This window comes from Apodemus sylvaticus, chromosome 5 (assembly GCF_947179515.1).
Source record: "Apodemus sylvaticus chromosome 5, mApoSyl1.1, whole genome shotgun sequence".
In the NCBI taxonomy this organism is placed as follows: domain Eukaryota; kingdom Metazoa; phylum Chordata; class Mammalia; order Rodentia; family Muridae; genus Apodemus; species Apodemus sylvaticus.
The window spans coordinates 62,640,032-62,666,285 of NC_067476.1; the positions used below are offsets into that span (position 1 = coordinate 62,640,032).

Sequence of the window (26,254 nt, forward strand, 5' to 3'; positions counted from 1 at the left end):
GTTCAAATTATAGGTATAGAAACTTGACGATTGCACTGATTGCCATTTATCTGTGTATAAAGAAACAATATGGCTATATTCCATACAAACATTTGACATTTTTTATAACTGCTAGTATCTTTCATTAATTGGTGGTAAATCTATGCTGCTATATGTAGCAGCATTCAAAAACAATGTTTCCTGTGACCAAGGTCCCTCCCACTCCTTTATATCAAGGATGTAACTGTTGAAAATACTCTGACAAGAGAATGATTCTTGCTGGAGATTAGAGAGGCCTTTCACTGAAGTTTATTTTTATGGTATGCCTGTGTGTAGGCATGCACTGAGAACTCATGTGCAGCCACTATTTCTTGTCACATAAATCTTTAGATGCTTTTGCTATCTCGATAACTTCCTAAGATTCATCCAAATGATGCAGGAATTAGATTAACTTTGAGTTGCAGTCAGTCAGCATTATCTGAGCTTTTGTGAACAAACAAACTGAAAATCATTAATAGCTATTTAAGTATGTATGTATGATTGTATATCTATATGTATATGCATGGTATATAAATACATTGTCTATATTACCATACTATACACATATGCATGTATGTGTGAACATACAATTGACATGTACATATTTCCTCTAAAAGAACAATGTGACATTTGACACAGCTGCTGTCTGATGTGCCGTGGAACAATTCATGTAGTTAGTTCTCATTTTCTGAAATAGACATTGAGATCTATGCCATAAGATCTGTGCATCACAACTGTATTGTGTAAAAATTGTTTGCAAACAAATCTAGCTTACATTATTTTGAGTCATGTACTTACAAAAAAAAAAACGAAATACATATGACTAAATCTTATATGGGTGTGTCTTTCCCAAGATACTTCCTTGCTCTGCTTCAAGAAACTCAATCCATTTCCTCTCTAATAATGTTTTCGAAAACTTCAAATGTATAATTATGAGTCTTCAGTCCTTTTCAAGTGGTGCCTGCAGAGAAAGCCTACATGCTCAACTGGTAAATAAAAGAAACAAACAAATGATTCTGAAGTAAAGAGAGTCAGAAATTTCTTTAATTTCCAATATTGAATATCTTTTCAGTGCAATTGTGTTCATTCTGAGTTCTACATGTTTCTGGGTGACCTCTTCCACAGAGCACACAAGTTTTCCCAGTTTCAACTTCTCTTTCTCTCAAGACTTCCAGACTCCCCCAAGTGGATATCAGAGAAATTTAGTCTGCTTCTTCTAAAATAACCGACACTTCATAATGAGCTTTAATCAATACGCATCAAGTATTTTCTAATTGAAGCATGATACGTGGAAAATTTCTTTTTATATAAATCTAACACTCCTCCGCTATACCCTGTAATTTATAATTCACTCACATGACTACCACCTCTTTTAGCAAGACTTACCCATTGTATCTTCTTTGAAAAAGTGAAATCAAACTGTCAGATTCATTTAAATACCATATTATGGCTTAGGGAATGGGGGTGGTCATTGCTACCTAAAATTCTATATATAGAGCACAGATGCTCTACCGTATTGTAATCTTGACCCATGGATAAACACAGCTTATATCTGATTGCAGTTTGCTCTGTCATGGGGGCATCAGAATGTCTGGAATCTGCTTTAACCAATTAAGTCTTTCAAAGCAAAAGGGAAATAAAGCCTTCAGTAAATCCAATGAAGGCACCATGTCCCAGCCTCCCATGCCTGGAATCGATCTTTTTAAGTGCCGACTAATGAGTCCTATGGTAGTAGCAGATCTATGTGTGTGTGTCCGTGGAGCTCTCACTATACCACCTCAAAGGAGCTAAACTTACACAGACAGTGGATCACCTGGGAAGGGTTAGGGTGGAAGCAGTCCTTGCCTTATGGCTGCCTTGACCCTTTAAAATCCAACCTCAATCGCTCTCTGCTGAAGACAAATAGACCCCATTCCCTACTTTCTGTCACAAGCGCAGGAGTTTGCATGCAGGCGCCTTTCCTTTCAGGTCGCTTCTAGGGCGAAAGCTTCCGTTTTTGTTCAGCACCTCTCTTGCATGGGAGCTCCTGGCAGTGGCTTCTTTTGCCGCAAAGCATCCTTTCCCTCTCAGCTTTGGCAATTTAGGAAGAACTGATGCTCCCAGGGGAGGTGGATGAGGGGAGAACGCCAGGAATGGGAACACATCCATCAGGAGTCCCTGCGTCTCCCTTCTCCCCACTTCCACTCGCGTCGCCCCAAATCCCCTCCCCCAAGCTCTTAGCACATAGCACTTGTGATATGTGTAACTGGGGGCGCGGGGGTGCGGGGTATTCCATACAAAAGATGCATCAAAGCGCAGACTCCCCTAAGCCAAACCCAGAGGCACCTGGCACCTGCCCCGATTCGCTGCAATTGAAAGCGGATGGCTTGGGTACTAAATTATTAATTTATTTATTTCCCCTGCTCCCCCGCCCGCGCTCCAACCGGCAGAGCAGAAGCCCCGGTCGCGTTGCTCCCCAACCCCCAACCTCCGCCCGCACCTCGCAGGAGTCTCGCACTTGTAACCGGCCGTCGCTTCCCGGCCCCTGGCGGTCGCGACGCACTCCCACTCGTGGCCAGGCTGGCGCGGCCGTGGGTCCCGGCGACGGGGGAGGCGGGGGGGAGGTGGCGGGTGACAGATGTACTCCTCTGACAGCTCTCAGTATCAGCCCAGTGGCTCCCTGCCATTGGCTCAGTGCGATGGACCGGCAACGCCGCGCACTATAATAACACTCATGCCTGCCAGCGGCAGCGACTGCGAGTGCGGGCGCCCGGCGCGGGGGATGCTGCGACCGCTGCCACTGCCGCGCGGGCGGCTCCCGCTGCCCGGCTGCGCCCTACCGCGCGGGCTCTGACCGCTCCCGCCTGGTCCCGCCCGGCCCGGCCCCCCTCGTGGCTGCATCCTCCCCCGAGGCTCCACGTCCCCTTTCCTATCTCCAGGCGAGCACTGCGCCGGAGCCCAGACAAGCGCGGCCGGCATGCGGAGGTGGCAGGGCGCGCACCGCAGCTGGGCATAAGGAACCCGAGTGCCAGCCACCAGCGCACTCCCGGCCGCTCACCCTGCCGCGATCCCCAGCCCACCCTCCCGGCCCCGGCCCCGGCTGCGGCTGCGGGCGCGGGTGCGTGGAAGCGGCGGCTGCGGAGGAGAGGCGGCGGCTGCCCCATGGAGTGTTACTACATTGTCATCAGCTCCACGCATCTCAGCAACGGACACTTTCGCAACATCAAGGGAGTTTTCCGGGGCCCTCTCAGCAAGAACGGGAACAAAACTCTGGTAATCTCTCTCTGTCTCTCTCGCCTGCTCTTTCTCTGTCTCTGTCTCTATTTGGGTCTCATCTACTAGGGCATATCCTGAGGAATGAGTTGACTGGTGGACTTGGGAGCTTTCGTTATGTTGTTTGTTTTGCAAAGAATTCGTTTGTTCCATTTATTTATCTGATGGGCGTGGGATGAGAATCGGGTGTAGGAAAAGGAAGGAATCTTAGGAAAGCTCTGCTTAAATGTTTTTCTGACACTTCATAAAGCTCTCTGTCCAGCACACTCCACAGTGCTGAAGATTATCAATCTCTCTTTATTTCAACAGGGCCTCCTAAAAATAGAAAGGAACACTAACCCCAAGTGATCCTGTGACATCTTTCAGCTTAGGCAGCTTGAAGGTGGATGGAGGTGTGGGTGTCTGATGGAGCAGCGACCCATCTGGGTGGTGGCTTAGGGGATGTGCCTGAATTGAGTGAGGGTCTCAGAAGGAGTTTGTTTCTTGGCTCTTGGCTCTTCTCTGAAGGACTGACGGCAAAGTTCTCTCCTGAGAAGTTTTCTGTATGAAGCTAAACAGAATATGCCCGTCAGCGTCAGCCCACGACTTTCAGCGTGCCACTCTTGAGAGTTGTGGGATATGGATGGAAGGTGATCACTGTGTCACAGAAGAGACAGTAGGAAACATGTTAGAAGATAAAGCCCACACAGCTCTTCTCACTGACAAGCACGGCTTGTCCTTCAGCACCCAGCAGGAAAAGCACTCTTGATTGGTGGAAGATGTGCTGAAGAGAGAGAGAGAGAGAGAGAGAGAGAGAGAGAGAGAGAGAGAGAGAGAGAGAGAGAGAGAGGAGTAGGAAAGAGCTTCTACTTTCTACCCAAAGCTCATCATCCACAAAGCCTGCCTACAGAACCAACTCTCAAGAGCAAGGGTGTCAGGAGAAGTCCACACTTGTCCACAGGAAGAGAGCAGTAGCGTGGAATCCATTTAGTTTAGTACTCAGAGTCCAGCCAAAGTCAGGTGGTAAAAGTGTAAGACTTTCTGAAGTCTGTGCCCACTGTCAGACTCCGCTCTAGATTTCTCCTCGTTTTCATCTGAAAGGATAGATAGAGTAATTCAAGGACACACGCAGCTCAAAGGCGAATGCAGTTTTCTCAGACCCAGATTCTTTATATGTTTAAAAGTGTATGCACATTAGTAAATAATCCCCTAATTTTTTTGCGAGGATGAAAAGTTCTCATTTGAAGTTTTCAGTGGATTGAGACACTTATAGGATACATTTGATAGAGTGTTTGATGTCTTTATTGTTCAAGATGTGTTTATTTGCTCTTTTTGCTGCACGAAGAGCATATACTTCCCACATCTTTAGTTGAGTATTATAGGGTAGGTAGAGTTTAGAAGGATCATTGAAACTGTCTGGACTTTCAGAGAAGTCCGCTAACGTTTTAAAGAGCTCTTCAATGTTATATATTAAACTACGTTTAATTTAAGGACAAGCAAAAGAACTAGACTAAATGGAGATACTTCCCTTGCATAGAGCTAAACCAGTCAAGAGTTCATAGAAAAAAATGAGCAGTTATGTGCCAGCCCCGAACTTGTTACAGTGCTGTTCGTTGCGTTTCTTCAGTAGCCTAAGGCTCTCCAGGGACCCGATTTGCTTGTGATGACTTCTTTGCTGTGTATTTGATGTTAATGAGTTCTTCCTCACTCATGTTGACAAAGGGCAGGTTAAATATGAGTTTTGCCTGTGTAATCTCATGATTAAAATGGGCACATTAAAAGCAGCCACCTAAATGAGATGGATAAATCAAAATATATGTACTTGTCAGAAGCAATATGCAGGACAGATGCGGTATGAAATTAAGCTCGTAATGTTTCTCATGACTGTAATGGCTGAAACTTGTAGGGTGCTCGTGACAGTTGTCCCAGACTTTCATAAGCTGTCCTGTCTGAATTTATTGTGTGTGTGTGTTTCATGACTTAAATGTTCATGTTTGTAATAAACTCTATTTAACACTATTTCTTTATAGGGAATATATGTTTATGTGTTCTAAATGTTTTTAATGAGTTTTGTCAGTAAGAAAAATGAGATATATGCTCATCCCTAATTATAATTGAAGAGTCTAGACCTATTGATAAGAAATTATGCTAATTAAGAAAAACTTGTTCAATTTATATGATGATGTATTCTTGTCAGCATTTAAAATTATTTGAGCCCTATTATATGCTATATTTTTCAATTAAAATACTTCATCCAGAAATTTTAGAAATATGAAGCATAAATATTAACCTAAAATTGGTATTTACCATCTGATGAAAAATTTCAAGTTAAAAGTTATACATTTCAGGTAGTCTGTTTTAATGTTTTAGTCTTTAAGTTAATAAGTGGTTGTATTAAATACATACAACATTTTAAAACCTACATTCATATATCAAGAACAGAAAACCTTTTATACTCTTTCGTATTTTAACTTCTTATATTGAATTTTGCCTCTAAGAAAAAGGAATTAGAATGATGTCCATGTTTAATTTCAAGGAGATATAGCTAAAGCCATTCACAGAAAAAAAAAGAATTAAATTTTCCCCAAGAAATTAAATTATTTTCAATGTCCAGTTGATTAATGAGTATTTTTTAATTTCTTCGAATTTCAGATTTAATAAAAGCAATTGTATAACTTATACTTATTCCTGATATTAATTTATCATTTAGAGCTTTTAATATGGTGTGCTATTACAAATAAAAAGTTACTTGCGATATGTCTGCTTTATACAGATTTCAGTGTCTATACAGATTTCAGTGTCTTTGGTTTGTTGCTTCTGTTCTATATGCAATAAAGCATGCATATTAATGAATTCATGACAACTATGAGGAAGTCCAATCAAGAAATTAACTTCTTTTCTTACTAAACCTGTGACTTCCTATATTAAAAATGGCAGCTCTCCTATAGAACTGTTGAGAAGGTATGATTGTGCAGGCATATACACATTTATTTGTACTCCACTGTAGCCCCAGCATTTGACAATCTTAAACCCATTCATGAAATTTTCCAAATAAGCAATTTTAATACATTCAAAAGCCTCCAATTATATCATGCCTTAAAAAAATAGTAAAGCAATTTACTTGTTGTGTCTGTTACAAACTACATCAACATCTCTTGACATAACTTTATTTCATGGGATGAGAAATTAATCTTTGATTAGTGACACAAATCATTGTGAGTAAAGTTTAGGAGCTTGAATAAACTTTTTGATTTAAGTTGCCTGTTTTTCAACTAGTTTGCATTGGAAACTACTTTTTGAATAAATTCATTGTTAATAGAAATTTGCGCGTTATACACAGAAATTATTTGACCTACTTATACATTTTAAATTTTTTAATATATAATTAAATATGCAACATATTTATATGTCATTTCAATGTGTAGTGTGAGTTTTGACGTTAGCAATCTTAGATTCATTATGTGTTGTTGCATTCTGTCTATTAGCTGTTCAGAATTTTTATGTCTCATTTAGTGCCTAAATATAACTGAATTAAAGTACAAAAACTGAGCCACTAGTGGTGGAAGATCACACAGTAAGCCAATGCAATGATGCAAATTTTATGACATATTGTAAATCTTGGAGCTTATAATGATAAATGTGATAATTTGACTTAAAGATACTATTGTGTCATGTGTAGTTGAAACCATTTTACCTTTCTTCTTGCTTCCAAGTACAGAGAAATTAGTGCTAAATTAAAATTATAATTATAATTAAAATATGAATTGGATGTATTTGCTTCTTATCCTCATGTGGGCAAACATCCCTGCCTTTTCACCCAGGTCTCAGTTCTGTAGGACGACCACCATTTTTTTTTAATTTTTTTAATTTTTTTTATTCGATATAATTTATTTACATTTCAAATGATTTCCCCTTTTCTAGCCCCCCCACTCCCCGAAAGTCCCGTAAGCCCCCTTCTCTTCCCCTGTCCTCCCACCCACCCCTTCCCACTTCCCTGTTCTGGTTTTGCCGAATACTGTTTCACTGAGTCTTTCTAGAACCAGGGGCCACTCCTCCTTTCTTCTTGTACCACCATTTTTTATATGGCGAGTCCTAGGCTTAGTTAGAAGTTAATTTATTGATTGGTCTCCAGATATTGCTATTTAGTTTATTCAACTGCACTGAGATGCTTCAGCTGCACTGGACTCCTGGAGGAGCCAACGATCAGAGTTTAATGCTCCTGCTCATTTTGGTTCTGCTTTAAAATGTCTTCCCATTTTTTGACTTATTTCCACATTTCTTGTCACTCAGGATAGTTACCTATGTATTAATTTTAAAGTACAAAAATATTTTTTATTTGTATATTAGAAGTGACAGAATTTAGGTTGACCTTGAGATATACCTTTTGTCTTTTGTCATTTAAACATAACTTGATTTTTGTGCAATTCACTTACCTTTCCTGTGTCTCCTAGAAATTATGATTGAAAGGTTTCATTGACTCAGTAAAACCTATTTTGGGTATGCCTATGGCTATAAGACTGAAGATATCTATTTCTAAGTTGGTGACATTGAAAACTTAGCATTGATAGAATACTATCTATAAAAGAGTTCATGGGTCAGGCTGGAATCAAGTGATATGGTTGTATTTCCACAGACATCAGCTTTATGAACATGCTCCTACATTCAGTGATTACATATTTTTGCAAGTATCTTTTAAAAGTCACGCATTGAGTATCAATGACTATGTTGAGTCTTTTCTGAACTAAATTTTCTATTTAATCTTTGGTGTTATTATATAAAACTTTATAGCATGTACATCTTCAGAGATATTATTTAAATGAGAAAAGTCCTAATAATTGAAAGTTTATTGTCACGACTCAAGAAATATATGAAATACCATCAAGAAGAAAAGCTGCTATTAAATAGTTAAACAGCTCGATAACTACCTAATTTGAGTAGTTACTTAGAATCTTGTCTCTACTCCTCAGATGTGCACCAATATTTGTGTGTTATTGAGGTTGCCGATTGCATTTTAATTTAAAAATGTAGGAAAGCCTAGTCCAACGATTTAATTGGATTTTATACTGGGACCACCTTTTTGTATTTATATTATGTATATGTATATGTATGTGTATATGTATATGTATGTGTATATTTAAATTTATTGGGGCAGTTTTTTAGTATGTAGTGTTTTTAAAAATTTGGATTTCAATATCAATCGAAAATAATATTTTCTAGGTTATCACTTCTATACTTCTTTTTGTTTCTTTCATTATTTTAAGACAGAACTTTTCTATGTAGCTCTGATTGTCCTAGAATTTTCTCTGTTGACTAGTTTGTCCTTGACCTCAGAGATCTGTTTTTATTGCTGGGTAGGGTTTCTGCTTTTTAATACTACCTTCTCAAGTAATGACAACATGTAACTCTATGTTTATTACCTATCAGATTTTCCTATAGAGATATAAAATCACTTTTCTCTTTCTGTGTGTATCCTTCATTGGACCAACTCTAAAGAAGTCAAAAGTCTTAACATCACTTGAAGAAATTTCATAATGTCTTCCACCTTCATTTGTCACATTTTTGTTGATTAACATTAGGCAATGTCATAATAAGAAGCATATAAGCAAGAAAGGATGATACATTCCACATTCAAAGTAACAGATTTTATCTGAGAATATAGCTCAATTGTACATAACACATTTACCATTCATGAAGTTTCGGACTCAATTTCCAACATCAAAAATAAAAATAAAATAAAATAAAAACATTTTCAGTTTGGTTGCCAGTACTTTAGGTATTTTCTTACTATCTCTAGTCTTTTCAAATTAACTTTAAATTCAGTTTTAGTCTGTAGTTATTCTTAAACATAATTTGAACCTGAAATACTTAGTTTATTTAGGTGAAGACCATTTTCTTAATAGCCTTATTAGAGATAGTAAAAATTGAAATTTATAATAATTCTGATGATTCTACAACATTGTGATAGCTTCCTCTAGTGACCTATGGATGAAAGATAGTACTATTGAAGCAGAATTCTGTGATCTAGGAGTTTGATAAATCACTTCAGTGAATATAACAATTATAATCTCTGGCTTACTGTAACTTAAATTTAGGAAGGGATTATATGTTTCTGTCTATCACATTTTATGGTGCCAACCACAAGGAATATAATTAAAGTATAATTTTTATATTTTTTTCTGAAACTTCTATTTTGAATTTTCTTTTGATTTTAAAGGCAGCCTTGCCTCCAAAACAAACAAACAAACAAGCAAACAAACACAAAAACAAAATAAAAACTCCAAACAAATGCTTATACTAAATAATGTATTTCTCATGGTGTTTATAACTGGCAAGGCTTCATTAATTTTTATAAATGTATTGTTCTATACTTTCTAGCACAATGTAAGATGAAGTGGGGGTAATACATAATTAATACTCAATCTTAGTTGCTAAAGTAAATGTTGTCTGTTACTGGATGTACTATTCTAAACTCTAAAAAATGGCTTGACATACTTTCCTCAGTATAAGTACTGTTCATACACTAAATGTTTGCAGTAGTAGAGTTGTGCTTCAATTACTAGCAGTCTTAGTAAATGAGACATGCAGAATTCAATGTACAGTAGCTACTCATCACCCAAATGCTAATTATATTGCAGTAATGAATTTTGTAAATGTAGTTAGCTTCTACTCTATTATCTTAAAGCTTTTTCTTAATTTTCTAAATTTATTTACATTCCAAATTTTGCCCCCTTCCCAGTACCCCTTCCCCAAGCTTCTTATCCTATCTCCCATTCTCTTTGCTTCTGAGAGGGTGCTCCTCCCACCCAGATATTGATTTAATCTATAGAAGCTGGTTTCATGCTATTTGTTGATAGTATATCAGACCAAGCACTGTGGTTTCTTATAAAAGAAGAATTTCTACTTTATGATTGCTGGGTATGCTCCTGCCCATGTCTAATCCACTAATTATTTCCATGTTTCCAATGGACCACTGCAACTATCGAACTAATTTCTTCTTATACATCTTGTGTATATTGATACACATACTCTCCCATACTCAAAGAAGCCTACCATTTCTAGGAATCATTTCTAGGAATTAAATTACTCGAGAAACTCTGATCTACAAAACTTCAGCTCATAAAATGTTTTCAATAAGGCAACCAAAATATTCACATACAAAGACAATAGTTGGATGCAAGAGGAAATAAGTGAGTTGATGTTAACTCTAGAGGTTAAGTCAAGAGCTGATTGTGACTCTGCTATTCATAAAAAAGGTTATGATAATTGTTTTAAATATCAGTATAACCCATTTCTTATTACTATAACATATCCAATTATAATTTCTATTGATGTTGTCCTTGTTCAGGTCTTGCTTAAGCAGCTATTTCTAGGAGACATAGTCTCACCACCGACTTCCTGTTCCTCTGGCTCTTACAATCTTCCTGTTATACTTTCTTCATTGTTCCCTGAGGAACCTTAAGTGCAAGAGTTGTGTTGCCTTTGTATCCTCTAGAACTGTTTCCCCATGATCCAATCTATGGATGTTTGTTTTCTGTCCAGTTGTAGTTTTCTGTAATTTGCAAAAAGAGAAGTTTCTTTCGTGGAGAATTAAAACAACACTTATCTGTGGGTATAAGAATGAGGTCAGACTGCAGTTAGAAACTATGTTGGTCTAATATTACTATATATCAATATAAATTCTCTTCTACAATCTATGATTTCATTTGATCCAGGTAGTTTTTTAGGTGTCCAGTACCAGGCATCATTTTCTTGCTACTGAGGAAATGTTTCCCAACAACATATGAGTGCTACTGTTTTACCTTTGTGTATACCCTGCTGTAGTAGCCATTGTTATGTATACCTTTGTGTATACCCTGCTGTAGTAGCCATTGTTATGGGTCATAGGCTTCCATAACTGGATAGAAAAATGGGTTTCTTCCCCATCTTGACAGCTTGTGCAGTTGTATAATGGAAGTTCTTTCTGGAAGGTCTTTATGCTATATCCAATTCAAATCATTTTAGTCCTGTAATCTAAGTGTGAAGTTTTTTTTAGCTAGAGGGGTTTACTTTCAACATCAGGAAGGCAGTCAAAAGAAACAACAATAGTCTACATTTTTGAGTGTCAGTTGAACAATCCTGATCAACACATTGGAAAGATTTTTTAAATTTTTTTTTGCCTGGCACTGTGGTTTTTGTTAGAAGTATATTGTGAAGCATTGCCAACCCAAGTTGTATGATTTCCTTTAAGATATCTATATGTATACCAATTACTTATATTTATTGTAGATAATTTAGATAAATATAAACGGACATGAATACTTGAGGCTCTATAAAAGAACTTTAGTTTTATTTGTCTTTTCCCCTCTAACTCCTCCTGCTCCTTTTTTCTTTTTCTCCTTCTTCTGTATTGACCTCCCATAACCTTGCTTATGAGAGTTCCCCTCCCCATTTTTCTTTCATCCTTCATATTTCATGAATTTCTTGTGATGACCAGCATAATTGAAGTTCCAGTTAAACTAAGCTTTGAAAATTTCATTCTAGACAGCAGAGGTGTCAGGATGAGGGAGGTGACAAACAGGAGTCCTGTCATAAGTTGCCAGAGTCTCTGTGCTCATTTTATCTCTTCCTGTGAAGCTAACTCATGCAAGATTTCTTAGATCCTCAGAGCTTTTCTGGAGCCTGTTGCAGTGTTCTCAACACAAATCATCTCTATTCTGAGTACAAAGATTGCCTCTCAAATTCTGCTGATTGGGAGTCAAAATATTAACGATGACAAGTTCATCGATAGTCCATATTGTTTTATGAACTATCAAAGCTGCATTAATGATTGATTATAAATTTGGTCACCTAAAGAAAAAATATTTGTTATCTGCAGATCCTGAGGCTGAGAAATGCCAGATGAAAATGCTGAGTATTGTCAGGTGTGCTGAGGGCTTCTTTCTGCAGAATTTGTGTGCTCACATAGTAGAAAGCAAAAAGAAACACGAGCTTATCTAATTCTTACAACATGTACGTGGGGTGTGAAGGATTCATGATTGCAACCACTACCCTTAAAAAAGTAAAACTTCTAACAGCATTGTATTGGTAGGATTTTAATAAGTGCATTTTTGGGACAACATAAAGTCAATAATAACCATCCATACTGTAGTATTTGTGTTCCTCAGAAAAGAAATCTAAAAACACGAAATTCCACAATTGCGAATCATTAGAAACTAGTTAGTATTGTAAATTTTGGCATGTACCTTACATATTACATGAAAATCAGGAGATTTTGGATGATAACTTATTGGGAAGTTTTAAACTTTCCTGAATAACTGTAAAATTGTGTGTGTGCGTGTGTGTGTGTGTGTGTGTGTGTGTGTGTGTCAGTGTCTGTATCTGTGTGTTCTCTAACCAGTGAGAAGAGGGGGAGACTTAAACATGAAGCTTTCCACTGTTTAATAAAAATGTCTCAGCTGACATAATTCCAGTAGTGCCATTGGTCATGCCGAGATAACTGGTTACTGTGGTGGTTTGAATGTGCTTGGCCCAGGGAGTAGCATGATTAGGAGGTGTTGACTTGTTGGAGTAGGTATGGCCTTGTTTGAATAGTTATGACTTGTTGGATGAAGTGTTTCACTGTTGGGGTGGTCTTTAAGATTCTTCTGCAATGCAGAAGGACAATTGGCTCCTGGCTTCCTTTGGATGAAGATGTAGAATTCTCAGCTCCTCTAGTATCTTGCCTGCCTGGATGCTGCCATGCTTCCAGCCATGATGATGGAACCAGTAAGCCAGCCCAGATGAAATTTTATCCTTTATAAGAGTTGCATTGGTCATGGTGTCTTTTCATAGCAATGAAATAGAATGAAACTCTTAAGACACTTTCCTTCCATATATATATGTCAATAATGCATAAAATATGACATTTTTGCATGGATTTGGGCCTAAATATTTTGAAGATAAAAGAAGAACTCTAAGGAAAACTTTAGATATCAGTCATTTCTTTAACTTACAAAGTTCATAAAATCATTGGAAGCTAACTCCTTAGGAAAAAGTTTGGGGTTTCTTTTGCTGTCTTTAATGGTTTCTGTGTCCATGGTGAAAAGTCTTCAATGTCTTTTATCACTGAAGTTCTGATGTTACAAAATTAATATTTACACTAGGGGGCGGCATAACATTTCCTGTTGCTTCATGTTTCAAACAGTAAATATCCTCAAATTAATAAATATGTCAGAAATAATTATCACAGTTTTATTCTTTAAAAGTCATTTTAAAATTTCATTATAAAAAGATGATAAAGGTGTGATGTATTTATTATATGTTTTATTCCAGTGCTTACTTCAATGTTAATTTGTGACAATTCTCTAACTTAGTTTCATGTATTACATAGAGAAAATCACGGTAACATGAAGCATGTGTCAAAAAGCCTTTGACAGACAGTCAATCTTGGCTTTGTGAAATGTCTGTTTTGCATTTTGAAGTTAAGGTTTGTGTCTTCTCAGTATTTTCAATGTAGTGGTTTTATAATCTTCAATGGTAATTTTATCTCATTTTTTAGTCAATTTATAATTTAGTTCAATCGAAATTTGCACTGGAATGTTCTATTATTCAATGTTAGAGTAGCATAATGACTGTCATTTTTTGAAAGAAAAACATCTAAAATATGAAAGAATATGTAAAAATTATGAAACTTCTTTCTTTTGTCTCCCTGGATTCTTTATGAAAACCTACAGAATCAGTGAGGTCTCTTCTATTTTTATTGGTGTGTATTTTCATGGAGAACGACAAGTTTCATTAATTTTTATGCATGCATTACACATTTAATTTTCATCATCAAAAATGATAAAGGAAAATCATATGAAATATTTGTGAGTGCAAAGGTTTAGCATTTACTAAGCATCCACAAAACATGAGGAATTAATCTTTCTTGCAAGAAAGGGGTGATTATATACAATCATATTGGTGTATTTCTACTGCTAATCACTATGAAATTATTGATGCAATATAAAAAAGACATTTTACAGATCATCACGTAGAAGAATGGATGCCATGGTGCTTGCTGTCGTTAACACACCCAGGAGACTAGTTTATATGTAGGCTGATAGTAACAGCATCTCAGAAATGCACACTGCGTACCACTACTCTAGTATGCTGCATTGAAGACCATTTATTTTCATATCATCCTATGGGACAGGGCAAGTGAAGTAAATAACAATGATACATCAAAGTAAATTGATCATTTTTGCTCTAATACCTAGCATACTTTAATGACAAACGATAATGTGAGAATGTTGTTTACATGTTAGATATAATCAGTCTAATTAAAATACTATATAAACAATTCAATTCACAATAAAACAATATAAATGCTTTATAACCTTCTGATAGTTTGGAATACAAGTTTCTTTCGTCTCAGTTTCTTTTTGAATTTTTTTTTTGTTTGTTTGGTTTTTTTTTTTTTTTTTTTTGAGACAGGGTTTCTCTGTATAACCCTGGTTGTCCTGGAACTCCGCTCTGTAGACCAGGCTGGCCTCGAACTCAGAAATCCGCCTGCCTCTGCCTCCCAGAGTGCTGGGATTACAGGTGTGCGCCACCACCACCAGGCCTTTGTCTCAGTTTCTTAAGTCAAATCTGGACAGTGTGCTTTCTCAGGCTCCAGGGAGGACAGACAGGCACACGTATACTCTGAGAAAAGTCTTTTTTTTTCTCTCTCTTCTTGCTTCCCTTCTTCCCTCCCGCATATTCTTACAACTTACACTTTGTTCCTAATGGAAGATGTTGTTTGTCTGTCAATCTTTAAATGTAATAGGTTTTCCTCAGGAAATCCATAGACTTCTAGAAACCTTGGCCAAGACCACTGGGAAACATTCTTTTCTGAAAACAAGGAAACAAAAACCAAAAACCAAACAAACAAAAAAACAAAAAAGAAGACGTGCTGTTTATAAAGTCAATTGATCTATCAGAGTTCTTCATGCTGGTATGATGCAGAAAAAATTTAATTAATACAGCTGACAAAGCTACAGAGTGGTAATGATTTAAAAAATTAGAAGTAATGAGGATGGGTGTGGAGGAAAAGACAAAAATAAAAGGAGACAAGAAAAGGATTGAGGGAGGAGAAAGGAAAACATATTTAAGAGGAATGCCAGGTTCTATGAGACTTATTTTAGTTTAAATGACAGGATGATTGCATGTCAGGTTTACCCAGCACCATGCCAGTTTATGCTGGGATCCTGCATGTTTGTTAGTGACTCCATTCTATTATTATTATTATTATTATTATTATTATTATTATTATTTGGATTTTTCTTTTTTTCGAGACAGGGTTTCTCTGTGTTGCCCTGGCTGTCCTGGAACTCACTCTGTAGACCAGGCTGGCCTTGAACTCAGAAATCCGCCTGCCTCTGCCCCCCAAGTGCTGGGATTACAGGCGTGCACCACGACCGCCCGGCTCATTCTATTATTTTTATTGAATATATTCTTCACTTACATTTCAAATGTTATGCCCTTTCCTAGTTCCCCCCTCCAAGAGAACCGCCAACCCATCCTCCCACCTCCTGCCTTTAAGAGTATGCCCCTCCACCCAACCCACTCCAACTTACACCCCCGCTCCATTTCCCCACTCTTGGACATCTATTGAGCCTTGACAGGACCAAGGACCTCTCCTCCCACTGATGCCTGACAAGGCATTCCTCTTCCACCCTTTCAGCTGGAACCATGTGTACCTCTTGGTTGATGCCTTAGCCCCTGGGAGCCCTGGGACCTCTGGTTGGCTGACATCGCAGTTCTTCCCATGGGTCTGCAAACCCCTTCAGCTCCTCCAGTCCTCTCTCCAGCTTCTCCATTGGGGACACAACGCTCAGTCCAATAGTTGGCTGCTAGCATCTGCCTTTGTATCTGTAAGGCTCTGGCAGGGCCCCTCTAGAGACAACCATAACAGGTTCCTTTCAGCACGCACTTCTTGTCATCCATAATAGACTGATACGGTTTTTAAGCCTCATAATTATTCTCATTTGAAAAATAACCTACACAGTTACCTGCTAATTCTAGAAACACCAACAATGGCAGAAAAGGATTCTGTATGCTGGTCAGCATCGTTTGGGGATTAAGCAGAGATAACATCTGTAGAGCATGCCTTCAACATACTCCGTTATTCTGTTGGCAACCTCAAGATTAGTAATAACAAGTGAAGCAGTGAATATAATTACACTTGCCTACACTTTCTGGCAAACTAGTTTAGTAAAGTGGCTTAGAGGGCTATTCTGTGACAGGACACGATGATAGAGTCAATTGAAGACTCTCTCAGGAAATTTCAGAGTTGTTGGGTAGAGAGGAGGCCACAGAGACTGTCTTACCATCAGCCACAGCTATGCAGATTGGAGCTAGCTAGCAGCAGGATTGTGGCACAGTAACATATATTTTGGTTTCTCAAGAAGCCCAGTTCAATAAGGTGATATTTGAATCTTCCAGTTTTCTAATAACTTTCAGTAAATATGCTTTATGTTCTATTTGGTGAACTGTAGTTTTATTTTGTTTTGTTTTGTTTTAACTGAAAAAAATCTAGCTGGAGTTATCAAAAATATACAAATTGATATATTTCAACAAATTCTGGGTTTATGTAGAGTTTTTACAATGTCTGCCATAGTTGCTTGATTCCTGTCCTTTTGTTTATCTATAGTAAAAGTGAATAAGGCTTTAGAAATATGTTTTAGTTTGAATTTAAACTATATAATATAAATCCATTAAATCTATTATGTTTATGGTTTCTGATTCTTTCCATATTAATTACTAATAACTGTAAATGATTTATATTTTGCTATAGAGCAAAAGTTTTTAGACATTTAATAATTATTATACTTAATTATTACTAAAATGTACTACAATGAATGGGCAAATTGAGTGAAACTATTGTTTTAGAGTAGAATAAAAAATGGGATAAAAGGTAGAAAAGTGTCCATTTGTGTTTAGTATATCATAACTGTTAGTTTTTAATTATTTTTATATTTGGAGATTATAATATAATTTTATCATTTCCCTTATCACCTTCCATCATCCAAACCCTCCATATTCTCTTTAAAATTCATGGCCTCTTTTACATCAATTATTGTTACATTACATATGTTTTTATGTAGGCATACACATCCCTATATAGATAAATACAACTTGCTCAGTCATATAATGTTATTTGTGTGTATGTTTTGGAGGACTGATCATTTGGTATTGGATTACCAGTGGGTGTGTTCTTCCCTTGGGAAGACTTTTTCTCAGGTTCTCAGCATGCTTTGGTTACCTGCAGATTTCTGTGCAGGGTTGATGCCTCTTTGGGCTTCCCACTATCCACATTAGCATGTCTAGTCTTGTTCTTGTTCTGCTTGGCTAGGCACTCATGGTGGTAAGAATGCCTACCATTTGTGAGTGAAGCTCTGGGCATTATTAGAAGATCAACTCTGCTTCCAGCTTTTTACAATATTGTTGACTTCTTTTCCACAGTGATCCTTGACTCTAAAGTGTATTGTAAATGTAACCACTGGGAAAGGCTCCACAGCTTTGCATTTTGATTAGTTGTAGTTTCCTGTAATGGCCTCTGTCTGTTGCAAAGAGAAGTTTTCTTATTAAGGTTAAGGACTACCCTTATTTATATCTGTGTTTAAAGTCAAATAAGAATGTAGCTAAAGATTATGCTGGCTTAAAAAAAAGTCACAGTTGATTTATGTTTACAGAAAATGAAAATGTTACCTGAAATATTACTTGTCTTCTGACTTCCCAAAAACGTGTGGATGTGTACCTTTCTCTCAAACGTGAGAAACCAAATTAGAATAGAGTAGGTGGTTAAGGAAACCCAAGAAAATTAATAAGAGGAAATTGACCAGAAAAAAGGGGTGGGGCATAGAGAGACTGGAAGTAAAAACCAAGCTTACTCTATACAGTTCTGAAGTGCCAATCAAACCTAGATGGTTGTCATTTACATCTGGGTGTTCCGAAAATGTGTACTGTACCTCACTACTGAATTTTAAAACCTGTGGTTACAGTTTAGGAATCTAATTTTTCTAAAGGTAGGCAGGTGACTCCTGCTTTCCTGGGATAATATTCATCTGGCTGGGTTTCAATGGAATCTTTCCAGAAGTAGTTTAGATGTCAGGCATTCTTGTTTAGCATGAGAAATGAGGTCCTGTTCTGCCCATCATTCACCTGACAGCATCACAATGGCTGCCTTTCAGAGGCAGAAGAAATAAGCTTGTTTTTTTTTTTTTTTTTTTTTTTTTTTTTTGTTACTTAAGAAAGAAGAAAACCATAAAAGAGTTTAGTTTGAATAAAAAAAAGAATTTTAAACATAATAGTCTAATGTTCACAGAAAGGATGGAAATACAAAGCTTCTCTTTGAAAGAAGATAGAGACAGTAGTAAGTACAACCTTCACAGGCAAAGTCAATTAACTTCGTAAATTTCCTTTCAAACACCTATGAATATTATAGTTTGTATAGAAATTAGATGTAATATATTTGATATCATTTTGTACATTTCCATGTATAGTAATTGAGTTTAATATCAAAGGAGTTATTTAGTGAGTAAACTGAGAAAAGAATTATGTGATTTAATAGAAACAAATATATGGAAATGGATAGAGTTATAAAATATAATTCTAGATGTTTTTAATAAAAAGCATATCAAAGGTTGGTCATTGCAAACATGAATTTATAAAAAAATGGCAAAACAATTTTTAATATATGTCTATAGTATTCTTGTAAATAGAAGACATTCAAGTTAGAATTTCCTGTTGGCACTCATGCTGTTGTTCCTGTGAATGGTACCATTTTTGTTATGGATTTTGATTATACTTAGTTGTATTGGGATGAATTCTGCATTAAAAGTTCTGTGATAGGTTCTGCTACTTATCAAAAACTTTGGCTTATATTTACCTAAAAAATGTATAACTAATTTATCTTCTCCCAGCATCTTCGTCTGCTAAGCACTTATCGGTTGCTGAAGACTTACTGATAATATCATGAGACCTATTTAATTTATTTTTATATAAATAAAACAACTTAAATACTCTGGACTAGGTAATCTGCACTCTCTAACCACGTTTTTTTATAGATACTATAGCAAATGCATAAGACTACAGCAAAGAATTTGAGAATACTTTGATCAGGACAAGTGTATATCCATGCCTACTCTATCTGTTATAAATTCGCCTTGTTTGCTTGTTTGTTTGTTTGTGAGGTCTGAGCCTAGGACTTTGAGGTTGGTTGACAAGCACTCTACCATTGAGCTAGATCCCTACCACCATCATACCTTCTGGCTTAGTGCAGAAGAAACATTTAACATAAATTCTCATAGCTTGTGAGACACAGATATCAAAAAGCCATAGAGATTGAGAACCAGGAAACTTATAAATACATCATGTATCACTACATGCCTGTGGAGGCCAGTAGCTGATGTCATTGAATCTTACTCTATTACTCTCAACCACATTTATTTAAATTATTATTATTATATCATTTTTATGTGTGTTTTGCCTGCATGAATGTCTGTACATGACTTATAGGGCCTGCCTATAAAGTCCAGAGGAGAGTCTAGGAACATACTATGGAGTGACAACAGTTGAGGTCTGTCATGTGGATGCAAGAGATTGAACCCATGACCTCTGTAAGAGGAGCTAGTGCTCTAAAGCATTGAATCACCTGTCCAACACTTCCTTATTTTTTGAGACAAGGTTTCTCGCTGAACCTGGGCCTTACAGATTTTTTTAATGTCTCTTACTTCCTGGGATCACAGGAGAACATCTTCATGCCCGACTTATACTTACGGGGGATCTGAATTTAGGTGCCCATGTTTAAGGTATACATGCTTTATAGAGTGAGTCATCTTTCCTGTCTCCTTACTTTTTTTTCTGATTTGAGTATTCCAGTCTACAGAGTTAATTAAAATAGGAAGTCTTGCCCATTTGTTAGCTCACTAAGAAGTGTTTCTCAAACATATTATCATGTTTCTTTTACTTCTTAGCATGATTAATTGAACAGAAGCTAAACAAGATTAAGTGAAGTACCAATAATATGCTCCATGTGCATTATGTATTGTACCAAGACAGAAAAATGTATTATTTAGTAAAAGACAATATGAGTTTAGTCAAAGTTAGAGTTTAAAGTATTTTCTCAGTGCTTGCAACTCACTTTGAAATTTTTTTTCTCAGCATTTTTTATTCCTAGTGTTTGCAATTTTCTCTTTACTAACTATTAAGAATAATAAATGTTCCTACACTAAAGCAGATAAAGAATTACTTCCACAGAGTTCATAGCTGCAAGTCCAACATCAGTTTCTGGAATATGTTATTGAATTTTTCACTCAGAGGAATGAGATAACAGAAGCTGCCCATTTCCCAATCACTGGGCTTTGTCCTGCACGCGGGCCGAGGCCGCCCGCCTCTCACTCAGCCACTCCACAATGCACAGGTCATCGTTCCATCTTTCTCAGAAGATTATTCTCAGAGAGAACACGAGAACACAGTGGACTCGAAGCCACTTAATACATATTTGGTGAGTACCTGTGCTTCCAAATATATTTCCTCTTCATTACTGGCTGTGCTGTAGAGGAAAGGGAGAAAGAATGCCAGTCACGGGGTGAGAACAGCACACAGGGAGAGGGAAGCAGCCATTGGGAGGGGCCTTGTGGGTAGGCATCCCTTCCTATGAAGTGTAAAGAGGCTTCCCATTGTTTCTGTCATCATTAATTTATTTTAGAACTAATTTGATCAAAATGTAAACTTCACTGTAGAGGCTTTTTTTTTTTTTTTTTTTTTTGTCCTTTAAAAATACTTTGGGTTGGAGAGAAGGCTCAGCCCTTAAAGGCTATGTTCACAAGCATAAAATATAGGGGTTTGGTTCCCACGGCTGTCTCTCCAGCCACCTAAAAAGGCCGGGCAGTGGTGGTGCATGCCTTTAATCCCAGCACTTGGGAGGCAGAGGCAGGCAGATTTCTGAGTTTGAGGCCAGCCTGGTCTACACAGTGAGTTCCAGAACAGCCAGGGCTACACAGAGAAACCCTGTCTTGAAAAAACAAAGTAGTAGTAATAATAATAATAATAATAATAATAATTAATAATAACAATATAAATAAGAATAAATAAAAATAAAAATTAAGAAATACCTTAATATTTTAAAATTTTTCAGATTATAATATAATTATAACATTACCCCTGTTTCTTTGCTTCCCTCCAAAATATCCCTGGTTCCATCCCTCTTCAAATTTGTAGGCATTCTTTCTTAAACAGTTCACCTGATTGTAAGGGCTAGGCATGGTGGATGCTCCAGTGACCAACACTTACCACATACAACAGGACGTAAACACATAAGGACTTCTAGACTCTGACAGCAAATGCAAGACCAGCAGAAGTTCAAACCAGGAATAAAAGCTAGCTAGGAGAACAGGAGGAGGACTCTCACGTCCCACACCTAAAAACAAAAAGCTACTTACAACTAATACTTACTGGTAAAGTAAAAATCAGTTTTTCCAGTGGTTTATCAATGGGTATCTCAGTGACGCTTGAGGGCAGGTCACACTCCTAGGAGTTAGATCTCCAACAAAGAACAGAGTGTGTGTGTGTGTGTGTGTGTGTGTGTGTGTGTGTGTGCTTTTTGATTATATTTTGTTTTTGTTGTTTTGTCTTACCATGTTTTTTATTTTAATTTTTTTTAATTTAAAACAAAATAGTTTTTTTTGGGGGGGGGACAGAGACAATGCTAACTGGGGTGGACAATGAAATTAGGATTATGTTGAAAGAATTTGGGGAGGGAGAGAATGTCTAAAATATATTCTATAAAAAAGAGTTTAAGTTATAATAAGAAATCCTGGTTTGATTTAAAATGAATTAACCAGTGATCAGGTATTGCGATGTTCTCTTCCTCTCTGGTGGTTGCTTCGTTATCAGGGTAGACACTGTCACATCTTTCTCCTCAAGGCCTGTTGAAAGCCATGCTCAAGGACAGTCAGCCATTACTGTAAGTGGATCCACAGACAAAGAGAGAGAGAACATATATAGGAGAGAAAGAAATATCCAGTGAAATAATAGATGTAGTGAATACCCCAGAGAAGAGACCAAGTTTTTGGTGGGATTAAGGGGAAATAGAGTGTTTGCTTCATTGACTTCATTTAATGTAAAGACAGGTGACCTAGTGGTTAAATTTAAAAAGAGAAAGGTACACTAATATCCTATTGTCTTGCCTTGTACAAAAGAAGAGGGTTGCTTTGTATTTTACAGTTGGGATCTGAGCTGTCCATTTAACTAAACTTTTGTGCATTTTAGATTTCAGCAAATTGAATTTATAAATATCAAGGATGTTTAATAGATGAGAGAGAAATAAATGAATAATGAGGCACTGAAAGTTCTCTTTAATTGGGCCAATTTTGAAGTTTTGGAAGATTAAGAAGAAAATTTATATATATATATATATATATGTATATACATATATATATATATATAATTCTAAAACTCCATGATATCCCTTAACATTTTACATGTGTATCTGCTATACAGAAAAGCTTAGAAGAACAGTTGCCTTTATAAAATATTTTCCTACATTAATCTAGCAAGCAATTTTTGAAATATATTTATACTTAGGGTAAAATTATAAGCATAGCAACTTTCATATAAAATGATTTATAAACTTCATATTATTATCAGCAGCAAGATAAGTCTTATTATCAGCATTTCTATTACTACGTATGTGTGTATTTGTATGTAACTGTACAATTTTCTTAAATTAATTTTTAAAATTTTTATTTAGTGTATATAAATGCTCTATCTACATATACACCTGCATGCCAGAAGTGGGCATAAGATTCCATTATAGATGGCTGTGAGTGACCATGTGGTGGCTGGGAATTGAACTCAGGACCTTTGGAAGAGCCACCATTGCCCTTAACTGCTGAGCCGTCTCTCCAGCCCATAATGGTACAGTTTTTATCTACAACTTTAAATGAACAGACCGATACAAAAAAAGATCATAAATTAGATATATAAAGACATTCTGAGAATTTCACCAGTGTAACTATAGACATTACACAGCTAAATTAGTGTGTATATATTTATTGTTTCCATTTGCAATCAGGCCTTATATTAGTTACTATTGGTGCAATGTTAGATAAAGGTGTGTGTGTTTTTACAAAGTGCATGGTTAGTGCAGTGGATTCTAATACAAAGTGCCCAAACTTTAGATAATGTGCACGGTACTTCAATGGGGCTAAGTTTAAATATTAAGAGTAACTTCAATATATGTGATTATCTCATTTTAAATATTTCAGTAGAGTTTTACTATAAATTGTATCAGCTGTGTGTTTTGCATTCATTTAAAAGTCTTAATGACTGTGATATTAAGGAGATTCAATGTGGTATTAGGATTAAAAATGACTAGGATAAAATGAAATATCTTGTCATGGTCAAAAGATAATCATTTTGAAGATAGGCTGCTGACCTTAAATTATTGTAATCTTTGGAGTGTGGAGCAATGCAGGCATATTCTTAGGTCTGTGCATAGTCTCAGTCTATCCTTTCAGGGTCATATTTAATAACTGTCCACTTATATATGCCTTGTAAGTGGCATTCAACTTCAGATAATCTATCAGAGATCTGGAGATTGTGTTGACCAGGCTGGTACAGACTTCACATGTGGAGATTATTGGTAGAGTATAATCATAACTACAGGTCAGAAAGTAAATATGACATTAATAGTTTTGATTGTTTATCCAATTCCTCAGTAAAATTCAGGAAATACTAGCCACCCTAAAAGAATACAGAAATACTGAAAAGAATATGTTATTATTCTAAGCAATGGTTTTTTTTTTTTTATTTGATTTCCTTAAGAGCAAAGGTTGCTCTTCTGGAGGACCAGGATACCAGTACACGTATGTTGGCTATCAACCATCTGTAACTCCATTGTCAAGGGATCTTAAGTCTTCTTTCTTTCTTTTTTTTTAAACTTTTTTTAAATTCGATATATTTTTTATTTACATTTCAAATGATTTACCCTTTTCTAGCCCCCCACTTCCCGAAAGTCCCATAAGCCCCCTTATCTCCCCCTGTCCACCCACCCACCGCTTCCCACTTCCCCATTCTGGTTTTGCCGAATACTGTTTTACTGAGTCTTTCCAGAACAAGGGGCCACTCCTCTATTCTTCTTGTACCTCATTTGATGTGTGGATTATGTTTTGGGTATTCCAGTTTTCTAGGTTAGTATCTACTTATTAGTGAGTGCATACCATGATTCACCTTTTGAGTCTGGGTTACCTCACTTAGTATGAGGTTCTCTAGCTCCATCCATTTGCCTAAGAATTTCATGAATTCATTGTTTCTAATGGCTGAATAGTACTCCATTGTGTAGATATACCACATTTTTTGCATCCACTCTTCTGTTGAGGGATACCTGGGTTCTTTCCAGCATCTGGCAATTATAAATAGGGCTGCTATGAACATAGTAGAGCATGTATCCTTATTACATGGTGGGGAATCCTCTGGGTATATGCCCAGGAGTGGTATAGCAGGATCTTCTGGAAGTGAGGTGCCCAGTTTTCGGAGGAACCGCCAGACTGATTTCCAGAGTGGTTGTACCAATTTGCAAATAAGGAACACAGGATATGCACACATAGACATACAATCAAACACTCACACGTGAAAAATAAATCTCTAAAGAATCCACTTCTGAATGTTTACCTGTGGGGCAAGTGGAACCCTGTCACCAGACGGGAAAACCAGATGGTCGAGCAGATCAAGGAACCCTAGCAAGTCTCATAATAGAGCAGTAGGCTCCCAATGAGATAGATGCCTGTCCCGGTTGAATTTGTTCACACCCAGATTCCTGTCCTGGAGCATTTGACCCCCACTAAGAAGACCATGACAACTGGTCACCTAGCATAGAGCCCAAACTTCTCCATGTTACTGAGGTATCTAAATGGGCCCGGGAGTTTAGTCAATAAGTTTTCATTCCTGGGCATTCCTTCCTGCAAAAGGTATTTAATTACAGTCATAGTTAATCCATGAGCAAATCGTATGCACCCTTGTCAAAAAGTTTGGACAAAGATTGTCTCTCCTCAAAAACCACACTGCCCAAGTCTCCTGCAGAAGGCCTCTCTGCTCTCCTGACAGTCATCCCGAGGGAAGCCAGACCCCGCACCTCCTGCACCCGCTCACCTCAGTGCTCTGGGCCCTAGTTCTCAACTCTTCGTGGTTCCCAGCAGTGTCTGGGTGCATGGTAGTCTAAGAACTCCAGCCTTGGTCCCAATCCAAGCCATTTCTCAGCAGGAGAGACCCGGGCTGGTGTCTTAGACTACATGCCTTCATCGCCTGAGCGGGTGTTTGTGTGCCAGAACCCGGCACCCTGATGGCAGCGAAGAAAGAAAATAGCCAAGAATCCCTGCACTTCAAATCCACAATAGCGGGGTTCTGATATTCCAGTGGCTTCTGGATAAAATACATATCCACATTTACCTCTGACCTTTACACATGTGCATCTGTGTGAATACCCCCCACATGCATACACAAATGCATACATACATACTCACATACTATTAATAAATTTATAAAATTAACTAAACCTAACATGGGGTAACAAATATTCATTAGAAACTGTGTACGAAATATGTATGGTTTTGGAAAACTCATATTTAGAATAGTCTAGAAAATCAAATATTGAGAATTAATAAATTCTTCTCGAGTATTTTGTTATCAGTCTACTAAATTCATGTAAAATTATGTAATAGTTATGTAATAGTTTCAAATTTAATTTTGAATTAGTTGTTCTAAGGTACATTTTTCATATTGGTCTTTGTGTATAAGCTAGGAAAGATTAAAGCTCATCAAAACTATACTCCAAGTACTATTTCATTAATTTATTTATTGCTTAAAAATTGTTTATTAAAGTTGTTTTTAAATAATTTCACACATATAAATAATGCTTACTTTTGACTCTCATTCAAACCGTCCTGTTAATGCCCCCTTCCTTCTTTCAAATCTCTAATGGTCATGAAATGTTTGGAACTACTTTTGGAACCTTCTAAGCTGT

At 37.0% G+C, this 26,254-nt stretch overlaps 1 protein-coding gene across 1 annotated transcript in view; it reads left to right on the top strand.

The window, feature by feature from the left end:
• Positions 1-3,159: 3,159 nt before the first annotated feature.
• The window catches only part of Znf804a (zinc finger protein 804A), a 232,067-nt gene continuing 208,972 nt past the window's right edge, over positions 3,160-26,254 (top strand). Inside the window, exon 1 of the mRNA XM_052181171.1 lies at positions 3,160-3,270. Coding sequence (XP_052037131.1) covers positions 3,160-3,270 — 111 coding nt within the window. The remainder of the gene's footprint in view (positions 3,271-26,254) is intronic.